Here is a 17,177-nt window from a genome sequence, read left to right as displayed (position 1 = left end):
ACTGGTTTTTAAATGTGTAGCATTCTATATGTTGTAATGAAGAAAAAGAGAAGGGTATCTTCAAATGACTTGGAGAGCATTGTCTATTTTGTGAGGGAGAACAAGGGAAGAAGCCTCCTAAACCTGACATTACCACATCAGATTAGCCACCTTCCCGCTGATTAAGGTAGCCCATTTTGATTTTGTATTCTTTAATGGTTGAAGTTAGGGTGAGAACACTGGGTCACCTAGTCACTTTCCTCCAGCAAAATAAATTTGACCTAGAATCAGTGATGTGACACATGTAAAACCAAGCATCTTTCTGAATGATTGAGAGCAGGCCTTAATGGTGTGGAAGAATTCTGTGTTCTGCTGGCCCCGCTCATATTAAAACCTTTCTTCTTTGAAAAGGAGAATATCCTTCATGAAAAAACATGAGGGCCTGTGGAAACGCTGAATTCAATGAATGTGGAGTTTTCAAAGAAGTATGGAAATAAAGCATGACCCTGGTTTTCACTTTTTTTTTTTTTTTTGGAAAGGCTTAAATTATCACAGATTAATTACTAATGGCTCAAATTAATGACTTTGGAATTTTAGAACTGGAAAATGACTTTTCAGATTATCTAAATCAACCATTTTATTTTCAGATGAGGGGACTCCATGCAGCCCAAAATAGGTGACTTGGCCATGCTTGATTTCACATGGATCAAATTAATGTAAAGAATGGGCCAGGAGCTAGATAACCGGACTCAGGAGCCGTTGTTCTTCCTATTATTCCATATTCCACAGCTATTTTTCATGGTGCTCAGTATTTGGAAAACCACTTTATTAGTTATTCCAGTGGGTTTACATGTGTTTTCTGTTTGTTTTGATTAAAAAAAAAAAAAACTTTTATAATGGGCTTCGCTGGGGAGAGGAAGTTGGGCTTTTTTCTGAAGTTCTGATCAATATTGAAAATGTGGAGAGTTTCGCCCTCTAGTGCTCAACCAACAAAAGTGCAACCATTTGTCCAGTGAATTTTTATTACCAAAGGGCCTCTCGTTAGAGGAAGCGGATATAAAAATGGAAAGGCAATGAGTAGGTGTGATACAGTGTGAGAAACTGCAGGGTGTGGTTCCTCTATCTGCCCTGCTTTGTGGGAGGCCTCAACTCACCCTGCTTGTACTTTCTTTTTTATTGTGTGTCTTTAGGTTCTGTTACATCTAATGGCTTTTTGTTTTCAATTACATATAAAATTTGTTGTAAACCTCAGGCAAGCGTGTAGACAAAAGCTTCTGTTGGTCTTGCTGTTTTATTTCATTATTTTAAAGATTGAGTGCATCCACTCAATTTTATGTTATTTATCTCTCTTGTCAGGGTGCCTCCCTTTCCCATTAGCGACCACCTTGCCAAAAACCGTTTTCAAACCGCAATTTAGAAAGTTGCCTTTTCTTTCCTCATCTGCCCTGTAGAGTTGTATTCACTTTTTTCATGCACATTTCCCATAATTGGAGGCAGCCCTTAAACATGTTGTACTTTTGTATTTTGAGCTGAGTAGCTTTCCCTGCCTCCCTGCCTTTTAGATTTTCCTTTCTGCACAAAGAAAGCATGATTGAGTTTAGAGTAGCCCCTTAGTCTTGTCTCTCTAATTTCTCTTGATAAAGCCCTAAACTTGATTCTGAGAAATAAACACATAAGATGTCTGAGATGAGCCATAATTGGCAAATAAGGAATAGAGGCATGTACCACTTCTATTCAGTCTGACAACCCAAGAATGCATAAGGATGTTTTCTGAGATGAAATGACAGTTTTTTGTTAAGTATTCTTTGTTTCTTTACCATCTTAGTCTTTCCAATTAAAAGGAAAGAAAAACCTAGCAATTTTTTTTACACGATAAGCTCCCAGAATGCGGGGGTCCTGTTTTATGTGCCCCATAAAGGGCACCTTAAGTAATACATTTTAAATTTTTTTAAAGGTGGCTATGGAACATGGAACAAATGGATTGTTAATTTTTATGATGAATTAAAAGCACTCGACATGTATGCTAGGCATTCTGCAGCTTGTGTCTTTGCAGGCCTAGCCAGAATGGACTATTTAAAAGTTTCAGCTGCTTAACCTGCTTCTCACTTTCCGTGATGGTCACCCAAAGGGTAACTGTAGCCCATATACTGGAAATAACATTTCGTTTAAGTTATCTTACTTTAGGGAAGGTGACAACAATGACTGAGGGGTGGTTACTCACCATTTAGTGATTTGGATGTGGTTTTAGTTTAGGATTTGCTCTTTTCCCTTGCTATTTACTTGCCAGTGACAGCAAAGAAAGTACACAATGTTTTTTGGTTTTGATCTAAAATACTACCCCTGGTTTAGATATACAAAGAATGAGTAAGCAGAGCCTTTCCAGAGACAGAAGGGTTTCTGAAGGGATTACTTGGTTTTGAACCCCTTTCTGCTTTAATAACTGCAAACATAATGTGTGATCTGTCTTCCCTTTTAGAGCAAAGCCGACGGGATGATTTGGAAGCCCTAGGCCATATGTTCATGTATTTCCTTCGAGGCAGCCTACCCTGGCAAGGACTCAAGGTATCCTTGAAAGTGCTTGGTGGAGGGCTTTGTTTCAATACTCAGTTGTTAATGGAGGGGTTGCTGACTCCATGTCTGTAAGAAGATGTGCTGGCGACAAGATGAGAAGCAGGGACTGGCTACATCAGTCTATATTGTAAATGCTCCCCTGGGCTTTGGGAGCTCTGTTTTGCCTACATTTGTCTTCTTCCCCTTCTGAATCCTTCTTCCTTGTTTTGGGGTTTTCCATAATCTCTTCCCTTGTTCCCTCCCAGCCTTGGCAGTGCTGCTTTTCTCTGTGTCACTTTCCTCCTCCACTACCATTATGTAGCAGGAAGAGTGTTCCCAGCGTGCTGGGGAATTTCTGGAACAAATTGATGACAGCAGCTGCTACACATTTTACCAGCAAGGCCAGCAGGGCTGGGTGTGCCCCTAAGGAGAACTGGAAAATATTTGTTCTTCCTCTATAAGCTAAGGACCCACCTGAACTAAAACAAAAATCCAGGTTTAATGTTACTATTCACGTGTTTTATTCAATAAATGCCTTTGCAGATGATAGCCGTTCCTTATGAAGCATGTAGTTTAAATAGCCTTCCTTAGGTAGGTATCGGTATAGTGCATTTGTGTTCAAGGTAACTATTGATAATAATTATAACCATTGTAATTACTTCATGTCTTTGGCTGGTTGGAGTAGGAAATGGTGAATTTCTAACACATGTTAAGTCCCATTAGATAGTTAAATGTGAGACATATTTTTGAGTTTTAATTTATTTCAACATGTTAGTATAGAAAGAAACTTAATCAGTAGCTTTGGGTACTTCTGTGCCCCCAAACCCCCTCCCACCCTCCCTCCAGAAGGACAGAAGGATTCATTTGCTACGCTTTCTAAGCTGTTGTCCTGAAAAGTAAAGCTTCTGCCCCTTCCCTTTGGGAAGATTTTATTTCTTTGCCCTTAAATTCCTCTCCTAGGGGCGCCTGGGTGGCTCAGTTGGTTAAGTGACTGCCTTCGGCTCAGGTCATGATCCTGGAGTCCCGGCATCGAGTCCCGCATCGGGCTCCCTGCTCGGCAGGGAGTCTGCTTCTCCCTCTGACCCTCCCCCCTCTCATGCTCTCTCTCTCTCATTCTCTCTCTCAAATAAATAAATAAAATCTTCAAAAAAAAAAAAATTCCTCTCCTAACACCTCCTAGTCTTCTTCTAGTCATATATATCTTCTCACTGGTATTGGTAGCTGTCAGATAGAGTTTCACATTCTGTTTGCTCATCACATAGCCAAGCAGTGCATTTGTGTATTATTGTTTGAAACTTTCTCACGGTCCATGAATCATTTTAGTGGCAGTCGTAGATCTAAAATTTCTCCAACTTACTTTATTTATTTATTTATTTTTAAAGATTTTATTTACTTATTTGACAGAGAGAGACACAGCAAGAGAGGGAACACAAGCAGAGGGAGTGGGAGAGGGAGAAGCAGGCTTCCCGCCGAGCAGGGAGCCTGATGTGGGACTTGATCCCAGGACCCTGGGACCATGACCTGAGCCGAAGGCAGATGCTTAACAACTGAGCCACCCAGGCGCCCTCCAACTTACTTTAGAACACTGTTGCTTAAAGCTGGGTGCAGCAGGGTAGGGAGAGCCTCATGAGAATCCCTTGAGACCAAGTTGTTGGTCCAAGCTCTGGGAGCCTTCTGTCTGACATACATCAGACCTGTCTGTTATCCATGCCTCTATCATAGATAACACTTTTCTCTCTGGAAGCACATTGTGGAAAGGCATTTTTTCCTACTACTTGTTCTCTTTTCTATTCAGCTTCACAGTAAATATTCTGTGGAGCCGTCTATCTGCCCCCACTTGGATTAGCAGTATTTTTTATCTTATCCTAGAACCAATCTGAATCACTTTTGAACCCCCATGGCCATGGGAGATTACTAAGCTTCTGCAATTTTGAAAGTACTGCTATATGGTATTTTTACTTTCTTCTCCTAGCCACTCGTCTCATTACATTTGATGGTGTTTATCTGAGACTACTAAATATACTTACAAGGAAAGCCTTCCAGAACAGAGCAGATGTTAAATACATCATCTCTACTACATATCTTATTTATTAGAAAGAAGACTGAGCCTAGCAAAACCTGCCAGTTTGAGTGAAACAACCCATCGCCTCCCCAAATATATTGGAGTGCCCTTACTTGGCACCTCTTTCCAAATAACTTTCTCTCTCTACTCTACAGGCTGATACATTAAAAGAGAGATATCAAAAAATTGGTGACACCAAAAGGAATACTCCCATTGAAGCTCTCTGTGAAAACTTTCCAGGTAGGATGCTAAAAGGACAATCCACTCAGTGTGACTGAAGCTTTGAAGTAGGTGGCGACCATGACTTGGTATCTCTAGATAAGGGTGCTCTCCAGAAAATTCACATTTCCTTTTATTGTCATTTAGACCAAGACAGGTTTTATCACTTTCATTTGGGTCATAAAGAAAACACCAGATATTCGTGGCTTGGCCCAGAGCTTCTCACCATGGGAAGCATTCAGCTCATGAGCATGGCCTTTCACCTCTTTTCTACAGAAGAGATGGCAACCTACCTGCGATATGTCAGGCGATTAGACTTCTTTGAAAAACCTGACTATGAGTATTTACGGACCCTCTTCACAGACCTCTTTGAAAGGAAAGGCTACACCTTTGACTACGCCTACGATTGGGTCGGGAGGCCTATTGTAAGTATCCTGTTTTACCTCCTCACCTCAGACCAGCGCTACCTCACTACTTGACTTGCCAGATTTTCTGCTTAAGTCTGTGGGAAAAACATTCCTTTGACTGTAGACTTTATATTTGCCAACCTTTTCAGGGTGATGCCATAGGTAGCAATAACTAGAGTTGGGAAGTAAGAGCAACTCCTTTATATGTTTTTAAGATTATGGCCCATATGTCTTAAGATACCAGAACTTAAGCCAGTTCTTAAGAAGAGCTTTCATTTGAATGATCCAGAAGCTGGTGCTACATAAGCTGTGAAGGTACTTGACTTCTGGAGGAGTGGAATCCAGAACCTTAGGAAACTCTTGAATTGGCTCTCCTGGCCAGGGGTCCACAGGGCCTGAGAGCATGCTAACACATCACTATAGGATGTTTTTCGTATTTTCCACGGTAAGCTACTTGCCAATGAGCTATTGAGGATGAGGCAGCCTCCCTTCTGCAGATAAACAAACTGAGAATACAAGAAGACTAGAAACTGCCCTTGGTGGCTGAAAATAATAATCAATACTGTTTTATTAGAATTAGAATGATGCTCTCCTTTGTGGAGGCATTAAGTTGGACACGTTTTCCATTTGACCTTTTGTTCTATCTTTCCAGCCTACTCCAGTAGGGTCAGTTCACGTAGATTCTGGTGCATCTGCAATTACTCGAGAAAGCCACACACACAGGGACCGGCCATCACAACAGCAGCCTCTGCGAAATCAGGTACGTGCTGGGCCTTCCTTGTTGCAGACATTCTCCCTCTTCGTGGCTAATACTAAAACCGAAGTTCTTCAGTGTCCCTGCTTCAGTGTATATACTGAAATTAAAGACAAAGGACTTGCCATTTCTCAGTGGTGTGTTGTGGCATTCCAGCATTCCTCGGGGCTATGGAATGGTGCTGAGATGTGGCCCGGCGATTTATATGAAGTATCCAGTCTAGAGAATTTGGGCTTGTCCAAGTCTGCTGAAAGGGGAGTCTGCCACAGGCCTGAAAGACCTTCTGAACTTACAGGATGAACCCATTTTGGGTCTCATCTGCAGTCTAGTCTGGTGCTCTTGCCAGTGCTGAGGGGTTTTTTGCTGATTAAGAGGAGCGGGTAATTTGGACTTCCCAGCTGTCCTAGGCAAAAACTGGCACCTCTCTTCCCGCTCTGCCCTGGTCCCCAGGTTAATTCTAGAGCTGGCCAAGATCTGAGATGGACCTATAGTGAAGACTTAGCTTTGCTCTAGGCCACGCCAGAGAAGGCCATGCCATCCGTCCTTCAGTGTTCATAGTTTGAGAAACTAGTGGTCTGTATGAGAGGCTCCTCTCAGCCTAAAGGCAGAAGAGGCAAACACAAAAATCAGCAAATTTGACAACATTTAAAGGAAGGGGTCACTGATTGGGAAGTAAATATGATGACTTTCATCTTTATATCATATACAGTTGACCCTTGAACAACACAGGTTTGAACTGTGTGGGTCTACTTATATGTGGATTTTTTTCATTAAATATAGTGTAAATGTATTTTCTCTTATGATTTTCCTAGTAACATTTTCTTTTCTCTAGCTTTATTGTAAGTACAGTATATAGTACATATATAAAATACATGGTTATCGACTGTTTATGTTATTGGTGAGGCTTCTGGTCAACAGTAGGCTATCAGTAGTTAAGTTACGTGGGGAGTCAAAAGTTATATGGGGATTTTCAACTTCACGGTGGCCAATGCTCCTAACCCCAATGTTGTTCAAGGGTCAGCTGTACATTGCTAAGAGAAAACTTGAGGACCCCAGTAGATCAATAAGCAAAGGATATTAAACAGATACACACACACACATACACACAATCATTATCACCTATCAAATTAGCTTGTTCTCCTCACCCCTGACCTCACTATTTAATATTCACAGATATTTTCGGGCGCCTGGGTGGCTCAGTTGGTTAAGCGACTGCCTTCAGCTCGGGTCATGATCCTGGAGTCCCAGGATCGAGTCCCGTATCGGGCTCCCTGCTCGGCAGGGAGTCTGCTTCTCCCTCTGACCCTCGCCCCCTCATGTGCTCTCTCTCTCTCATTCTCTCTCTCAAATAAATAAATAAATAAATAAATAAATATTCACAGATATTTTCATAATAAAATGCAAAACACTTATCATCTCAGATGTACATATGAAACCATATAGGTGAAAAATAGCATATGGAAGTACATACACATATATGTACAGTGAAGTACACATAGAAATAATGGATAGACTCACCATAAGTACATGCTCTTAGCAAAATATCTGGCTTGGTAAGAAAAAAATGTATAAAAGGAGGAAATCTATGTATTAGTAGCTAAAAGACAGAGTAGATAGGCAAAAAGATGGGGTTTAGCAAATTGTGTACACTAATTGGGTCCATAGTTATATGCTTTTATCAAAGTAGTTGGCTGAGAATTATAATTTGACTGACTTCTGATTTGGTAACAGAATATCATTGACTTCTGCAATTGTTCTCCCTGGACCTCCCTTGTTAAAAATGTAGCTGAGTGCACAGTTAAACTGACACTCTCCTACATTGCTGTGGACTTTGCAAATTGTTACAAATTTTCTAGAAGGTAATTGGATGAAGTTACTGTTCTCTCTGATAGGAAAATCTTACTTCTTGGAATCAATCATAATAGAATAACCCAAGATATAGATTAAGTTATGTGCATAAAATTGTTGCAATGCGATTTGAAACAAAATTTGAGAAATGATCCACCTATCTCATTATAAGAGACTGGTTATGGATCCAGTTCAAATCTTTTATTAGATAAACTGGGTTATAATAAAGTGAGCTGTAGTGCATTTATTCAGTGGCATATTATGTAGCCACTTAAAATAATATTTAGGAAAACTTGTAGCAATCTGAAAATGTTTATGGTTTGTAGAGTGAAGAAATCAGAGTACAAAATTAGAAATACATCATGATTTCCCCTGAGGGGAAGGGAAAATGAAAAAATCAATGAGAGTAGATAATGCCAACATAATAACAGAAGTAGTATTGAAACTGATAATATTATGGTTAATATTTTTCCAAACTATTCTCTGATGAAGTTATATTACCTTATAATGAAAAATGCATTTAAATAGAAAAGGTATGGAAAGAAAGAAAAAAATATTTTAAGTAGTCAGTGAAGTCAGCATAATCAGCCTGTCTGCCCACTCGTGTTTTCAGAATATTTCAAACTAAAATAGGTATTTCCTTTAGTTTCCCTTGTCTTTTCTGCTTCAGTGAATTCTTAGTCAACGCTCCTGTTTTGAATGTATTTTAAAAGTACGGAAAAAGAGATGTTGAAAACCTAGACTGCCAAGGTGAAAAATACAGTCAGACTTGGTATCGGAGTAAAAGTACAGTAATTTTCAGTGTACTTTTAAAAAGTGAAGGGTCACTAAGCCAGTGTGTGTAATTAGGAAATCTCATCAGCAAAGCAATAAAAAGCTTCTTTTTGAAGAATTGAATCTTGAAATTCTGACTTTTTTCCGTTTAGGGTTTTTAGTATCCCATGGCTGCTAAGGGATTGAAAGTCCCCACATTAATGCAAATTTTATACCTCCCTCCCAGCAGGATTCTGAATCCTTGCTGGGTAGAATTCTTTCTGCACTGTGCCCTGTGGGCAAATGTATTTGTGGTGTCTCTTTTACCTTTACATTGTGTCTTAGTCTGTGGTCTCATTGCTTTTGTTCCATCTTTAGGGTTGTGTTCTTATGTTTTGGGGGTTTGTTTTTTATTTTTTAAGAAAAATTGCAGTCCGGCGCCTGAGTGGCTCAGTCGGTTAAGCGTCTGCCTTCAGCTCAGGTCATGATCCCAGGGTCCTGGGATCGAGTCCCACTTCAGGCTCCCTGCTCAGTGGGGAGCCTGCTTCTCCCTCTCCTCCCTGCTCGTACTCTCTCTCACTATCTCTCTCTCAAATAAAAAATAAAAATCTTTTAAAAAAGAAAAATTGCAGTCAGATAGGTTCCTTACATGACTCTAGGAATTGAAAGCGGTATTATGTTCTTTTTCAGACTGATTCTTTTCAATTTTGAGATCAGCAAAAGAAGAAAGTAAAGTCTCCTTGAGAGATATTGACAAGTAATAACCTCACTTTAGGGGCAGCTAAATTTTTCCCAACAACTTTGACTAATTAAGTCTAGCTGAGGACCTGCTCTGTAAAGTATGTCCTAGGGCTACCAAGATAAGTGGGAATCCTTGTCCTCAAAGAACTGACAAGCAGATACGCCAGATAGCCAGATAACTATAACCCAAGGCAGAACAGAGAAGCATCCCAAGTTTCAAATTATCATCATCAGAGATTGGAAGGAGACATTTCATCTAGTCTGAGCATGACAGAGATTCATGAAAGAAGCTGCATTTGAAGTACTCTTGGAAGAGTAACGTGGGAATGAAAGAGGTATACCAAGCCGAAAGGAATATGAGCAACAAGTTACCTGTTCATTTTGCTAAAATATATGGTGCGAATAAAGGAGACAAGGCTAGGAAAATATCTTGGAGCCATTTGATGGAAGTTCCTGGAATGCTGGGGTGGAGAGTTGATATTTAATTTCAGTAGGGATAGGTACTAAAGGTCAAAACTTTGCTTTAGAGATCTTTTGGCATAGAAGGTGATAATAGCCTGGCAGCCAGCATGGAGACAATAAAAACACAATGCATCCCCTTCAGAGGTTTATAAAGGGGGCCTATAGATGGGCGGTAGTCGTGAAAATGAAATAGAACTGAGAAATGGTATAAGGGTATGACCTACCAGACTTGGCAGCCCACGTGCATGTCAAGGTTGAAGGAGAAGGATGAGTCAGAGCTGTTGCTGAGATTTTGAAGCCCCAGTAATTTGGAGGCAGGTGGTACAATTACTAGAAATGGGAAAGTTGGGGGAGAAACTTACTTGGAGTTTGAATTAAGGCATCTTGAGTTTCAAATATCTTGGAGTGTATTCTAGCTGAAGATGGCTAGCAGGCAGAGGAGGGCTCTCAAAAACAAACAAACAAAACACTAGTGACATATTTGGAAGTCAGAGCATGGAGATGACATTGATGATAGTGCCATCAGAACCTCCTTATTCTGGGTAAATCTTCTCTTCGGTTGAGGGAGAGGAGTGATCCTGGGGATCTGTTCAGTCCCATACTCAGAGTAGGCGGAGAAAGAAGAGGAGCTCAGAACTTGGTTTTATCTTAACCCAAGGCTTTGGCCATAGGACATTTAACCTTTTGGGGAGCCTCAGCTTTTTCAGATGTAAGCATGTAAGGGTAGAGATTTTTAGTGTTTTGTTCACTGCTATCTCCCTAACACCTAAAACAATGTCTGGAATAATAGACACTTGATAAATAATTGTTTGAATGAATGAATCTGTCAAATGAGGAGCGTAGATGAAGTCAGGTGTTCATTTAAAATAGAGATTTTTATTTAATCCTCCATGAAAAATAAATTGTAAGCTTTTCTTCCTACTTGTTTTCTATTTCCACAAAAAGCCATTCTGCCTCCTCTGGCAGCCAGAGTAGGGCTACCTTGTCTATTGAAGGGGAAGGGTGTTCAAAAAAACACAGAAGGCTCTTGCTGCAGAGTAAGCTCAGGCAATTGTATTAGTTCTCCTCCATTACAATGAGAATTTTCAGGGAAAATTTGCTTAGCTATTCTAAATTGTAGGTATTATATCGAATTGAGTACTGTTTGGTTCCTCGATGCAGTAGTAGATCCCAAATATGGTTCCCAAAGAACTGCATTTAAATTCACCTATATCAGATCTTTTACACCTATGTTAGTATTAGTTGCTTAAGAACAATTTTTTTAACATAATTATCACCCAGCTAGAGAGCTATAATTAAATCATGAGTGTGAATAGAATAAATACTGATAAAGCTAGATCTTTTCAAAAGTTCCCAATGGGTTTGTCTTTTCTGTCATTTTCCCCTTGGTATTTGTCGTTTCCCAGATCCAAAAACGGTACATCTTGCCATGGCTGTGGTTCCTCTCTAAAGAATTCTGCATTACCATCCAAGAGGAAGGGGATGAAAAATAGTTCTGCCTCTTTCTACCTGGCAAAGCTTCCCTTTGCATTCTCTGATCAAGTGCGATCAGGAAGTAAGTCTTGCCATTATCCAGAGATCTAATATTGGAGTGCAGTATATTGACTGTTGAAGGTTTTATTCAGTGTGTTTGCTCAACATGCTAAATATAGAATATTGCACTGACTAGGATGTGCACGCAGCAGTATGCTTCCTGTTCTTTCTAAATCTAAGCCTGTGACAGTCCTTACTCAGGTAAATGCTATACACATGCTCCTGTGGTTCAGCAATTTTGATAGTTATGTAGATTTTCTGTTGGCATATGAAGGAAGGGGTACTTGACCTAGAAGGTTAGGGAGAACAGATCTGTTTTGAGGTTGGAAAGAGTCACACTGGCCATCTAGAACTACTAAACTCTACCAGACATGGCATCCTACTATGATAATATTGAATAGTACTTACTCATTTTTGTGTGTTTAAGGGAAAGAACTTTTTTTTTTGTCATTTTCTACGAGGTGAACTGTTTACTTATAAATTCTCAAGTTTGACTAGGCAGGAAAATATGAATCAAATGTCAAAAAAGTTGATCCCTCATCCTTCTAGAAGAACCATATTTAAACTAATTCAATACCTTATAAAGACACAAGAAATGAACAATAAAACTTAAAAGGGTCAAATCATGTTGAGTTCTGAAGATGTGCCCCCAGTAAAAGAGTGGTTTAGGGACACCTGGCTGGCTCAGTCAGTAGAGCACGCCAACTCTTGATCTTAGGGGTTTGAGTTCGAGTCCTATGTTGGATTTAGAGATTACTTAAAAACAAAGTTTTAAAAAAAAAAAGAGTGATTCAGATTTGTTTGTATCTAGACTCCAAGAGATTAGATTTAAGGAATGTATAGCCTTAGAAAAGTATGTGTGAGTTAGTGCTGCCATGCTTACTGAAAGAAGCTTGTTATAAGCATAGCTTTTCCAAAGGGCAGATTAAGCTAGATTGCTAAAATGGTCAGAGATCTTCCTAAAATGAATATCTTCATCTATTCTTTTGAAAGTCCAGTAGCTTTAGAAAAAAACAAAAGCTGATTAATTCTCCATTCCCTTCTTTTGACAGAGTACTGCTTCGTTTTCAGCAAGGTTCACAATTTGCTAGTTGAAGGGGCAGATGAGTATGCTCAGAGAGAATTTGCTTCCCTCTGACCTGCATGTAATTTCCTAACTTGCTACCTGCCATCTAGCAGGAATTCAGGTGTAGAGATTCCATACTCTCCCTGTCACCCTCCAGGATAGAGCTGTCTGCAGAATGGGGCTGTCCCTCCTCATTTCTGGGACCTTTACCCCAAGAGGGACATTGAAACAAGGAAGTGTAAAACTGAAATACAGTCCTTTTCTTACCTTTTCCCATTTTGTCATCTAGTTGCTGCCACTCACCTCTGCTCTAATTCTCTATTCTGTATTAAAAGTTTTCTTTGTACAGTCTTCAATATTTGTATTTCAGCAGACATCCTGTGTTCTGAGGCACTTCCTTTGTAGGAAGGAGATTCTGGAGAAATCCTACCTAATAAGTCATCCTTTTCTGGGGGGTGGGGGGAGGTGTCTTATACCCTTTCAAATAAGAATAGGGCAGGGTCTGAGTAGAGAGTTTCAGGCCTCTAGAATGGTTGCTGTGATTTTTCTCAGTGCTTCACAGAATTGGTATTACTAGCTCTGTGGGCATGGGTAGTATTGAACTTGGGAATAATCCCTTCTAGGTTGTTATCAGAGAATCTCAAACATCCCTGATATTTGATACCAAGTTTGTAGACTACAGGAAGGCGTTGTTTGCACACATGACAGGTTGCATGGAATAATCCCTGTCTGGCATAGGAAATTGGTTCTATTTCATGAGCTTAACAGAAGGAAGTTTTTAATTTTGTTAAAGTATACACTTCAGCAACCTTGCCAGCTTTTAAAAATTTCGTATCTAAGGTCTAATAAACTCCAAAAAAAATTCTTGAGATGCTTCCTGCCCCATTCTTTCTTCCTCCATCTTACCCCTGCTACCTTAAAAAAATTTTTTTTTTAATCTTGGAAGTGTGGTAAGACAGAACGTAACCTAGAGTATTCATTACTAACTTTTTGGTACTATTCGGTCTCTGTTCTTGTTAATTATCGTTGAAGACTATCATTATATAATGAGGCCTAGAAGACTGACATGGGAGCCAAAATGTTCTGTATAGGTGGCACCATGTAAATGACTTTGGGAGGCATAAAGTGAAATGGAGAAAGTTCCTTATAAATGTAATCAGTTAATTTTTTGAAGTAACTATATAACATTATATAAAGAATAGGATTCAGTGATTTATTTGCTACAGGAGGAGAAAAATGTTTGCCTGCCTTTTGCTTGAGAACAGGAGCTTTATCTCCAATAAGAATTGGAAATAATGTCCAAGCCATAGATGTGGGTGGTACCTGAGGTGTTTCTAGACTGTATTTTCCTGCCCTCTTGTTAGTGTCCTTCTCCCCACTGTCTGTCCACTAATCCTGGCCAGGTGACTGCTGGGAGACATTCATTTCCTCTGCCCTAAGCACAGGTGGTAGTTTTGACTTTTTACACCAGGCTCCTCTAAGTTTCCCCTTAAGTAACTTTTGTTGGCTTTGTCTTTGATTTATGCTATGCTGGATAGCTGCTTTCTATTTCCACATTCACCTACTGGATAGTAAACCAAGCGTTTCCACACAGGTAATGCAATCACAGCAGAAGATTTTAAAGCGTTCCCCCAAGGAATTCCCACTGCTTGAGATTCCTGCTCCTGCCTTTGGGGATTTTCACACTCCATGTGGACCTTTACCTTTCAAGTAATGCAGAGAGATTGACCTTGCTGAGTAACTCTTCTGTCCTTGGAAGCTCCTGATTGCCTGTTAGATAGACATGTGTGCATGAGTGGTCTTTGAGAGTGAAGAGTTTACGTGCCAATCTCCTCTACTTCTTTCCTTAGTATGACTATATCCTGTGCTGATTATGCCCAATCATAACTCTGTGTACACAGCATTGCCTAGAATACCTTTCAGGTACACTAGCAGCATACTGTAGTTGTGACATTCCTCGGTTTCATCTAGTTCCTGGGCACTCACTTGCTTTCTAAAACTGGCAAATGACCCTCTCTACCATATCAACTTCTATATACCAGTCCTCCCTCTTAAATTCTAGGAGAGAATAGCCTAAGAGTTTAGTATTATGACGAAGAGTAATTCCCAGTGTGATAAACCACCAACCCCAGGTTCACATCTGTCCCTTGGTTTTGTTGCTTTCAGTGGATATAGAAGGCATTGGAGGGCAATAATATGGTGTGGTGTGTTCTTCATTCACCACTGTGGAAGCATTTATGAAGCAGTCTGGAATTGTTAACACTGTTTTTCTCTTTTTAAAAGATAAATAACACACTGCTTTGATAATGGAAATGGAGTGTGACTTTTAGGCCTTTGGAAAATGTCTTGCTATTTTTGAAATCTACACAAAAATGTTAATTCCTCCAACTAATTATGTATTTAACTAGAACAAATATAAATAGGTACACAGTCCTGTGAATCAGACAGTGGTGTCAAACCAGACTTCTGATATGTATTTCAGTAAAAATGGAAATAATAGTTGATCAGCTGTCCAGATTTTGTTAAGCTTAAAAGCATATGAGTATTTTATGTACATTTCTTTCTATTTTCAGCTTTATCTGCCTTAAAAACAAGTGCAAAACAGCATTCATGCAAGAAGTAATCACACTGAACATGTGTCCTAGAACTCAAAACAACCCCAAATGGCTTAAAATGTCTGGACATTGTTTAAACATTTAAAATTTTTGAAAACTAACAGTTCTTCATAGTTGTTTAGGAGCTTAAATATCCTACTTAAATATTACAAAAAGTAAAGTCCTAGAGGAACAGAAGAAGCAATCACTAACGGATAATAGTTATGGGTATTACTTATAATATTAGAACAGATTTATTCTCATGGCGCCTGGCTAGCTCAGTCAGTAGAACATGCAACTCTTGGTCTTGGGGTTGTGAGTTCGAGGCCCATGTTGGGTGTAGAGATTACTTAGAAAAATAAACAATAAACCAGATTTATTATCAAATCTCTAGTGGTAAAAAGATAGGAGATTAAGTGCTCTGAGATTATGGATACTGTCAAAAATTTATAAAAGTTATGATTACATTATAAACCACAGCCTTATTTTGGAAAATGAAACATCTGAACTTCTGTTGGCAGAAATAGTCAGAGGGGTGGGTTTTTTGGGTAGCTTTGATTCTCAAATGTGACTAACGGTATAGAACCAAACCCCTCTTTTGTTAGAGAATATAGCAAGTAAGTTAATACAGTTGCCTCCTTACAGAATATGCTCATTCCCTGAAGAATATCAGAAAACATGGCCAGGATCCTTTACACTGCTGTTACCCATGTGGCTTCATATTCCATTAATAAAGGTGAAGCTGTAGCTAATATATGAGGCTCAGGTTTTGTTTTGTTTCGTGTTAATGGAAAAAGCCTTTTTGGTGACTTACAGATGAGCTTTACAGCTCTTGTCCATGAGATACAGAAGAGGGAGAGTGAATATGAGCCTCAGACCACTACTTCTTTCCTTTTCCTTTTCTTTTTTATAAAATACAACATTGATAGCTGTGAACATCTCTAAGATTTATTGCATCCTTGCTGGTTTTCATGCAGAGCAGCAATATCACATCCCAACCCCTGCTGTTGTTTATATCAACAGCAATTAAAATTTGATTTACTAATCCCTCATTGCTGCCTCTCCAACTCCTCATTTTTCATTTTGTAGAGCCTTAGGACTGTTACAGCTGAGCACCATGATGTTAACACCTCCTCAGCCATCTGGTACAGGGGAAGAGGCACCTAAACAGATTCTTCAGAACAAAAATCACAAATGAGCAAGATCAGAATAGTATGAGATCTAAAAAACAGGTAAAGAAGGAATGAAGAGAGCCTGAATGACAGCAGAACTGAAAGCAGAACCCAAAAAGGTTTTGGATTGGAAGCCCTCCTTTTGCTGGGGAAAGATCTGCCTTTTGCTTTCTAGAAGAAAGCAATTCATAGTAGTCATATCTAAAACTATTTCTAATTCCAGACTAGAGGCCATTAGTTAGAGGAATCAGGAAAACATTGTAGCCTTACCACCCCCCCAACTTTTCATATTTCTTGACCCGTGAACCTGTTTTAAAGATATACTTTTTTCTTCTCGTAGATAAGAAAGTATATTCTAGCCAACACCACTGCTCATTTTATCTTAGTTGAAAGTCTTGTAGAGGTTTATGTTTAGAGTGGTGGGCTCCCTATTTAAGGAAAAGCCATATTATCTTGATTCCTAATGCTAGGAATTTTCTGTATTGGCTACTGTCTATTTAGGTAGATCTTTAATCAGTGAAATGATTTGTAAGTGTGATTGTTCCTTTGTCCAACAATATTAACATTCTGAATTTGGTCTGCTTAGTGGCTACTGAATTTTACTAATATGGAAGCTAAAATTGATTCCAGCTTTTGGTGATCTTCTCTCCCCCCCCCCCCCCCCCCAGCCCTTTTGGTGATTACTGTTTTTCTGTGTCTGGGTGAGGATGGTGTGCTGTAGACTGTCACGTATTGGCTCATTAGGCTGAAATGAATGTAGCCACGCTAACTTTTTCTCAGTGCTTTGCAGCGGTTGTTAGTTTAAAATCCAAAATGAAAACAAAACCCTCGGGGACACTAATGTACTTGATTTTGTTTTTGCTTGCTGTTGCTTCACCTTTCCTTCCATATCTTGCTCTCATGCTTCCTAATGCCTGAGCAGACTGCACCGTCAGATCGCCGAGGAGAGTGGGAAATCCAGCCCAGCCGGCAGACCAATACCTCGTACCTGACGTCTCACTTGGCTGCAGACCGCCATGGGGGATCAGTGCAGGTAC

General features: G+C 39.6%; 1 protein-coding gene across 13 annotated transcripts in view; it reads left to right on the top strand.

Annotated features, from left to right (window-relative positions):
- CSNK1G1 (casein kinase 1 gamma 1) overlaps positions 1-17,177 on the top strand; it is a 269,186-nt gene that overhangs the window by 229,723 nt on the left and 22,286 nt on the right. For 6 of the 13 annotated variants that reach the window (XR_014148131.1, XR_014148130.1, XM_081829576.1 and 3 more), the window contains 5 exons: positions 2,456-2,541; positions 4,747-4,831; positions 5,087-5,235; positions 5,870-5,977; positions 17,063-17,173. Coding sequence is in view for 10 of the 13 variants with exons in the window: in XM_081829576.1 (XP_081685702.1) it covers positions 2,456-2,541; positions 4,747-4,831; positions 5,087-5,235; positions 5,870-5,977; positions 17,063-17,173 (539 nt within the window). In the remaining 3 variants the exon portion in view is untranslated. Of the gene's footprint in view, positions 1-2,455; positions 2,542-4,746; positions 4,832-5,086; positions 5,236-5,869; positions 5,978-11,181; positions 11,308-16,057; positions 16,641-17,062; positions 17,174-17,177 lie in introns of those variants that run through there. The other 7 variants (XM_081829571.1, XM_081829575.1, XR_014148132.1 and 4 more) reach the window with 6 other exon arrangements.

This window comes from Leptonychotes weddellii, chromosome 9, assembly GCF_054177405.1.
Source record: "Leptonychotes weddellii isolate Sample4059 chromosome 9, ASM5417740v2, whole genome shotgun sequence".
NCBI classification, from domain to species: Eukaryota; Metazoa; Chordata; class Mammalia; order Carnivora; family Phocidae; genus Leptonychotes; species Leptonychotes weddellii.
This window is presented reverse-complemented; position numbering and strand designations above follow the sequence as displayed.